The sequence below is a fragment of the Octodon degus genome, unplaced genomic scaffold, assembly GCF_000260255.1.
Source record: "Octodon degus isolate 3935 unplaced genomic scaffold, OctDeg1.0 scaffold00163, whole genome shotgun sequence".
NCBI lineage: Eukaryota > Metazoa > Chordata > Mammalia > Rodentia > Octodontidae > Octodon > Octodon degus.
In genome coordinates this window covers 3263587-3271934 of record NW_004524739.1, presented here as the reverse complement: position 1 = coordinate 3271934, position 8348 = coordinate 3263587, and the positions used below count along the sequence as shown (strand labels likewise).

Here is an 8348-nt window from a genome sequence, read left to right as displayed (position 1 = left end):
CACACACACACACCACATTCTCTCTCTCTCTCTCTCTCTCTCTCTCTCTCTCTCTCTCTCTCAAATAAATAAAAAATAAAAAATTAAAAAAAAAAAAGAAGTCAAGATCGTGATTATTCTGGGCATGGGGACATTCTGGGACCAAGTTAAGGAGGCCTCTGGGTTCTGTTGATGCTCTACTTCTAGATCTGAGCAGAGCTACAGGTGCATACCTGTTTATGAAAACCCATAGTTACAAGCATACTACTTTTTGTGATGTAAGTATATTGTATGTCAATGAAGCTTTTATTTTCAGAAGATGGGCTCTGTAAGAGACCAGAACAGACATCTTGCAGGTGGCAGGGTAGAGAGACCACTGAGTCAGGGAGCTGATAAAAGTCCAGGTAGAGAAGCCAGGACAAGTCACAGAGGCCATGACCTTGCAGGCCCAGGTGACTTGCTAAAGCCTGAGAGTGAGAGATTAAGCCCTCTGGGGGAAGAAAGGCAGGAGAAAGGCAAAGAGAAGGGGGCAGTTGTAGTCACAGGAGCCAATCTACAAAAGACCTGCAAAGGGTGTGAAGCCCAGAAGCCCACTGGATTGAGGGAGGAACAGGTGGCATCCTCCCCAGCCCTGCGCTAAACCTAGCATGCAAGCATGCAATGAACACTTACTACACAAAAGCAGCTGGACTAGACATGCCTGGTGCCTCGCCCACCCCAAGGCCCCTTCAGGGCTCAATCTTGCTTAGCATCTGGGCTGAGGGCTGCTGCTGGGCTCCAGGAGCACATGTGACACCATCATAAGAACCAAAGCTTAAGGGGCAAAGGACCTTTGTGTGTCACTCTGTCCTGTTCCATCTCCAAGCAGGCTGAGCCCAGGCCAACTCCCCCTTAGAGACCCGAACCCTGCCCCACTCCAGTCGGCCTCCCTGGGATTCCCATCACCCCCACCTGCAGTGGATGACCACAGGCCCAGCATCAGGTGGTGTGGACGCCTTGACACGCCGGATGAAGGCCAGCAGTCCAGTGGCATGGTAGGGGACACCATGCTCTGGCCACGCTGTGAAGTGGAACTGGCGGACCTCATGGCGGGCAGAGTAGCCTCTCTGCAGACACAACAGTAACAGTGTCACTGGTAGCATCTATTAGGCATTCGCTGTGGGCCAGACACTGTGTGGTAAGCACCTCACTGCCTATTTTCTGGTGACGTTTAGAGATAAATGTCCACTGTCGCAAGGAGAAAACTAAGGCCCAGATAGAAGCCACTTCCCCAAAGCTAGACAGACAGATACCATGGAGGACTTGGACAGGGGTCTGCCTGGTGCTCAAACCAATGCTTCTGAATGCCCCCCAAAGATCACCATGCTTTCAAGGAAAAGATTTCCTCCTCGCAGGAGCTTACTGAGCCATCAAAAAGTTCGCAGACCAGACTTGCCAGTGAGCCAGTGAGCCACTGAGCCCCGTGACCTCTGTTACCTGACAGAATCACTCTGAGCTTCCCTTGGGTTATCTGTTAAGTGGGGCTGAGGAAGCCTGAGGGTATAGCTTCCTTACAGAGCACTTGCCTAGCACCACCACCAAAAAAGAGGACGGAGATAGTGGTATACACATTCCTGGAGCCAAATAACACTTGTGGTGGGCTCAGCGCAAGCCTCGCAGAGCAGGAGCATCCACCTGGGAGCCACTGTCACCAACTTCATTCTCAAATTCCTCTTGGCATCACCAGCAGAGTGAAGTCCCCTGCCTCCTCAGGGCTCCCAGAAAGGCCTTTCCAAGCAGTTTCCTGACCAATGCAAAAGCTGTTCTTCCCCACCCCTCATGCTCCCCAGATGCGGGGGTGGGTGGCACTGCAGGGAACAGGAGTGAGGGACTCACCCGCTCCAAAGCAAAGGTGCGCACGACGTACTCAGCCAACGCTTCCGTCTTCATCAGTGTGATCTTGATGTCCCCATACATGTCTGAGTCCTCTGGCCAGTAGCGCGAGCACTTCACCTGCAGCACGCACAGGCCGGGATCGAGTGGGCTCTTCACAGCCGCCAGGGCCCGCCCTGCCCCCAGAGACCCTCCCAGCCCCGCTTACCCTGCCCACCTCTACCAGCTTGGTGATCATGACGATGCTCGAGCAGTGCTCCTGCCACACCATGCGCCAGAAGTCGTAGATCATCTCAGGCTTCGGCCCTGCGGGCACAGGCAGCCACCGGCACTTAGCAAGGTTTCTGCCCAGTGCCAGCAGGCCTGCTGCCCAACACCACCACCCTGGGCCAGGAGGCACTCTGGGTCATCATGGGGCTCTGGGCTCACCCCACATTCACCCCACCAACTGTCAATTCGTGCCTGCAGGGGCCCTTCCTTGGGTGAGCCATCCCAGGGGGAGGCCAGTGAGGCAGAGCAGGACCCAGGAAGCAGAGCAGGAGGGCTGATTCCAGGCCACGAGGCAAGTCTCCTTGAAGGATGGATGGATGGATGGATGGATGGATGGATGGATGGATGGATGAATGGACGGACAGGCAGACGGACAGACAATTGGGGAGGAAGAAACATGGTGAGGAGGGACCCAGAGAGCCATGAAATTGAGATGCACAACCCCCACACACACGTTTGAGGGCTGGGCCTGGCTACTCTTTTTGCACACACAACCATGGAGACAGGTGCACAAAGGTACCATCAAGAGACTGATCACACTGGGAGACACAAACACAGAGGGGACAACAACTGACAGCAGATGCCAAGAGACCCAGGCAGAGAATGGAGTCAGAGAGACAGATGGGATGGAAGACAGGGAACCAAGCAGGGCACCAGGGAAGGCAGATAGCAGGCAGCATGCACTGCAGCACATAGGACACGTCCCCACCAGGTACCTTGAGTGGCTATGAAGTGGTTTGACCTGTGATAACCCTAGAACAGGAGAAGAAAGCATGGTGAGACCCCCCCAGAGAAGCCTCCTGCCACCTCAACCCTCCCTTTCCCTCCTGTCCTGAAGCACCAACCCTCCACACCAGGGAACTGCCTGGACCAACTAAGGAAGGTGATCTTGTCCTCCCAGTCCCCAAGGAGGGAGGGAAATGAAGCTGGGACACCAGTGTCTTGCTGGGTGACCCTAAAGAGGACACAACTCCCTTCTGGATCTATAGGGCCTCCCCATCCACAAAGGGAGGATAGGTGGTTATCTGCTTATGACGAGGGCGCTGTTTGGAGACAGAGACAGAGACAGAGGACCCTGCCCAGTCCCCAGAGTCCCAGAAACCTTAATCCACCACAGACCCCAGATATGGGATAACCAGAGTCTGTCCACTCCCCCAGGCCCTCTCAAGGCAATCAGAACAGACAGTGGCCCTCCTGGCTACCTCTGGTCACCCAGAGCTTGTGGAAGCAAACGGCCCTCAGATAACATTTTAAAAGCTTTTAAACCTATTACAATGATGCAGACGCACTTTCCGAGACCCTTTCTGGGTACACACTGCGCTAAGTACTTTATCTGCATTGCCTTGCACAAACCAAAGGCCAAGAGCTACTTCCTCCTCTTTCTCTGGAGCCCTCAGGCTAAGGAAGGTGTCAAATCTGGCCCCAGGGCCACAGCCACCTTGAAATCCCCCACAAGGTCTCATTGTCCGCAACAAACAGCCCCCAGGAGTCAAGAGAAAACCACCCAGCTCCACCCCTGGCCTCAGGGTCATGCCCTCAACTCTGCTCCCAGCAACCCCTCTGGCCCCCAGGGCTTCCCAGACCCAAAGAGCACTGGAACCAGACTGCCAGGGTTCAAATCCCAACTCCAACTCCTGCAGGCTGTGTGCACATGTGAACCAACACACCCACACTTCTCTAGGCCTCCATTTTCACATTTATAAAGTGGAATGATGATAGCATTTACCTCACGGGCTGGTGTGAGGGATAAAGTAATATGTTAAGAATCACTAGGTCAAGCACAAAATCAATACTCAATAGTAACTATTATCGCTACCATGTTAAAGGTTCAGTGGTATCTTTGAAGATTCACATGGCATCAATGTCAAGAGTTTCTGGGGTGAGGGTGATATATTATAGAAGTTAATGCAAGTCTTGGAGTCTAAAGGACCTGAATTCCCGTCTCAGCTCAGTCAAGGAGTAGCTGTGTGACTCCCGAGCACTGGCAGGGTGTGTCTGAACCTTTCAAGTGCCCAGGAATCTCCTGCATCTGAGTAGAAGTCAGACTGGGACTCAAGGCCCGGTGTCTGGTGAGGCCTGGGATGGTCGGTTCCAATCAGCTCTGTCTGGGGGAGTGCTACTGCTGCTGCTGCTGCATGGAGCAGACGGCCAGGCTCTTGGCCTCACTAGGTCTGTTTTCTACTGCCAAATGAGGACACCAGCAAGACCTGTGCTCAGAAATTCAGTTACCTACTTACCACTGCCATGAAAAAGCACAGTCAAAGTGACTAATAACGACAAGTCTCCAGGGCCACTCACTCTTCCCTACAGGGAGCCCCAGCAGGTCTGGCCTAATTCCCGCCTGCCATTGCTCCAAGCCACTGTCTCTGGGTCAAGTCCTCAACAGAGCTGCTGGGCAATCAGGCAGAGGGGACAGCGGGGATAGAAGACAGGGTGGGCCTGTTATAGGTGCTGCTGGTGGCTGCGCTCTCCACCTACAGCCAAGGCAAGCTGGACCTTTGTCACCCCACTTAGAACCAGTGTGCTTAGAATTCCACCTGGGAGCGGGTACCTTCTGTGATTCAGTCACCTTTACCATCCCCAGGGCCCAGCACAACACAATACCAGCACTTAAGCACTAGTGAGGCAACAATGGAGGGCTGGAACTCAATTAAAATGGATCAACTAGGCCATGGGTGTAACTCCGGGGTATAGCACTTACCTAGCCTGCATGAGGCACTGGGTTCTGTCCCAGCACTACTGGGAGACAAGAGGGGCGGTCACTTTGCCCAATGCCCAGCTGGTCTAAAATTAGACTCCATTAGTAAATGTTTTGCTTTTTTCCAGTGTCCTATTCTTTTGTTGTCTGCAGGCATCCTTTGGGAGAAAGTATCATCCGGGGTCATATGACCTATTTTTCTCCCAACCCTACTTGAAGCAAGTGTTTGAGCCGACAACCCTCAGCATCTACACTCTAATGTTTTAAATACATACATGTGTTTGCTGTATGATTATGTGACACAGAGGACACAAATAAAGTCCAAAATGATTTGACTTTAAAAGGAAAGTGAGTAGATCCTCTACGCTCACCACGGTGAAGACCAGCATTGCCGAGCACTGGGCTTCACACCCCAGGAAGGCTTGGTGGGTTCTAGGACCATGTTCCCAAGTCAGGAGTCCTTCCTGGAATCAGACTGGGTGGTCCCAGGGGACACACTGGGCACCTTTGTTGTAGGCAAGAACTCCAGGGCATCCTGATGTCTCCCAAAGGGCAAGAATCACAGTCTAATGTGAACAGCAAGTGTGAGACTAAGGCCCAGACTAAGGCCCAGAGGGAAGGATGGGGTAGGGAGAGGGAGGCTAAGATACTGTCATTCAGCAGGCCACTTAAATTTTCTCAGGCTCAATTTCCCACCTGTTAAATGCTAGCCACTCTGGTCCCTCCCCCCAGGGTCCCTGGCACACAGGCAGGTGCTCTGTCAATGACACAACTGGCATTGGAAGAAGCATTAAGCCAAACTTTCTAAGAGTATTTTTTTCCTCTGTGGTGGCAGGGATGAAGCGCATCAGGCAACCACTCTGCCATTGCGCCGCGTCTGCAGCCCCTTGGAAGCATATCTCTTAAGAGGCTAACAATGGGGAACCAAACAACTGAGGTCCCAGAGTGAACGGGTACACATGGAAACTGAGATGTAGACATGGAATGACCCGGCTTCATCACGACCTACAGGAAGCGCTAGGGTTGAACAGATCCATCGCATCTTGAAAGCCTCATCATCCTTTTAAATTTGAAAACTTTACAAACCAACTGAGTAACTATACTCGAAATAAGAGATACATCTGGGATAATGGGTCGTCTCTACCAAATGTGACCATGGGGAGCTTCCAGCTCATACGCTCAGTCTCCCCATGTTGTCTGAAAGCCTGATAATGAAAAGAATTTTAGCAATGATTAAAAAAAGCAAGAAGCATATTTTTAAAGGAAAAGGGAAAATAAAATAGAAAAGGTACCCACAAAAGAGCAAAGGAGGGGCCAGGGAGATGGCTCAGTAGAATAAGCGCTTGCCTGGCAAGCACAAGGGCCTGAGTTCAATCCCCGGTTCCGCCAAAAAAAAAAAGAGCAAAGGATCATAATCATTAAGCATTATGCAAATAACAAATACGTATTAAAGATCAAATCAGAGCCACTATGTGAATTAGGCTTTGGTTTTGTTTAATTCTTAAAAGGTCAGGAGATAATACAATTTTTAAAAATGAATATCCAAACTACCCCCCACCAGAAACATTCAGATTAGGGCTAAATTGTGGGCAAATTGGTTGGGGTTGAGTTTTAAGCAAACTGATCATAAAGTGATTGGAACATCAGGGAACTTGTTATAGAGGGACTGACTAAGGGTGAACCCCTAAGCAAACAGAAACAGAACCACCCAGGGTACCTTCCCCACCCTCCTCACCTAGGGTCCTGCTAGGGAGGCACACTGGTAATGGGGTTATGGGGGACAAGGTGGCAGACAGTGACAACCAGAACAGAACAGGGCCAAGGAAAGCACCCAACATAGCAGTCTCATCTCAAGTGGAGGATGGGGGGCAGAGCTTACAGTGGGGCTACAAACTGGGTCTTCAGCTCTGGGCAGCCCCTGGCCAGGCTGCTGAAATGGACAGTTGGTTTTTGGGTGCACAAGGAGAGGAGAAAGAGGGAAGAGACTGGAAAGAAAAAGGGAGGAAGGAGGGGAGAGGGAGAAGGGGAGAGGGAAGATGGGAGAAAGGAGGGGAGAGGGAAGGGGAGAGAGGGAGGAAGGGAAGGAAGGATGGGGTAGGGAGAAGGCTAAGATACTGTCATTCAGTCAGACAGGGTTGGGGAAGAAGGAAGAAGAGGAGGAAGAATAGCAGGAAGTGAAAGGGGAGGAGGAGAAGGGAGGAAAGGAAGAGGAGGAGGGGAGAGAGATACTTACTTGACGGTTTATCCGAATCTTAATGATTCCAGTGAGGGAACAGTACAAAGCAAAAGAGATAGATGTTAGGCCAGAGGCAGATGGAGGTGGACAGGACACAGGATTGGCCAGAGAGGGTGATGTGAGCAGAGAAGCAGAGACTGGCGGGCTGGGCCAGGCCAGAGAAGGGAGTGGCTTTTCCCTGCCAGGGCCCAAGAGAAGCTGACTAGGACCTTGACAAGACCAAGGAGCAGCCCACTGTCACCAAAACTGCCCAAGTCTTCAAGGCCAGGCCCAGCCCTCACCCCTGCCAAGGGACAGGACGGGAGCTGTGGGAGAAGCAAGTGGTTCTGGGAAACATGGGGTGGCATGTCTGGCCCCAGGAGGAAGACAGAAGAGGGAGAGGAGAGATGGGGTCCAGAGTCCCTGACCACCTCAGCTCCCAGCAGTGCCTTGCTCCTGGGCCCTTGCTCATGCATCCCTGCCGTGGTGTCCTGCCCCTTCCTCTCCAGCCACCCAGAGCTCGATACCTGCTTCCTCCACCACGCCGCCTGCCACAGCCAACCCTGGCTGTACCACCAAAGGGCTGTGTGACACTGGAAGAGCCTTTCCTCCCTTCTGTCTGGCCTGTGCTTTCCCATCTACTCTGAAATTATTTCACTTGTGTATATATGTATCCATTTCCCCTGGTCAAATATATGTATTCAAAGAAAGCAGGAATCATGCCTATCTTGATGGCACCTGGATCCCTGGTCCCAGATGTTGAAAACACATTCCATAAATAATGCTCTCTCAGACTTGGTTTGCACAGAAGTGGAGGAGCCCGACCAAAGTTCCTGTCCCCTCTCAGCCATCGTTTTCTTGACACCCATGCCAGGCCTCCTGGCTGCCTCCCTATCTCTGGCCCCTGCCTTCAACCCATCCAGATCCTGCCACCACAGCAGGTAGCCAGATGGCCTGATGGTTAGCAGCTAAGGCTCTGGAGACAGAGGCTGAAGCTTGAGTCTTTTCTTCACTAACTGTGTGACCCAGAATCCTCTGCTTCACATCCCTCAGCCAGTGTCCTCACCTGTAAAAGGAAGCCATGATGCTAACTACCTTACTGGGTAACTATAAGGGCTATATGAAATGTGATATTGGGTATGAAGTGCTTAGGACAGTGCTTGGCACATCGTATATGCCCAATATACATGCTTCTTTTAATGTTTCTTTGCAGTACTGGGGATTGAACCCGGAGTCTTTGCACTAAGCTCTATCTCCAGCCCTTTTTTATTTTGATATGGGTCTAAGTTGCTAAATTGCCCAGACTGGGCTCAA

General features: G+C 51.8%; 1 protein-coding gene across 5 annotated transcripts in view; it reads right to left on the bottom strand.

Annotated features, from left to right (window-relative positions):
- The window catches only part of Ptpru (protein tyrosine phosphatase, receptor type U), a 74638-nt gene that overhangs the window by 12683 nt on the left and 53607 nt on the right, over positions 1-8348 (bottom strand). For 4 of the 5 annotated variants that reach the window (XM_004642906.2, XM_004642907.2, XM_023702968.1 and 1 more), the window contains 4 exons: positions 2838-2874; positions 2060-2157; positions 1855-1971; positions 931-1085 (listed from right to left, as the gene is read on the bottom strand). In XM_004642906.2, coding sequence (XP_004642963.1) covers positions 931-1085; positions 1855-1971; positions 2060-2157; positions 2838-2874 — 407 coding nt within the window. The remainder of the gene's footprint in view (positions 1-930; positions 1086-1854; positions 1972-2059; positions 2158-2837; positions 2875-8348) is intronic. The other variant, XM_004642909.2, reaches the window with a different exon arrangement.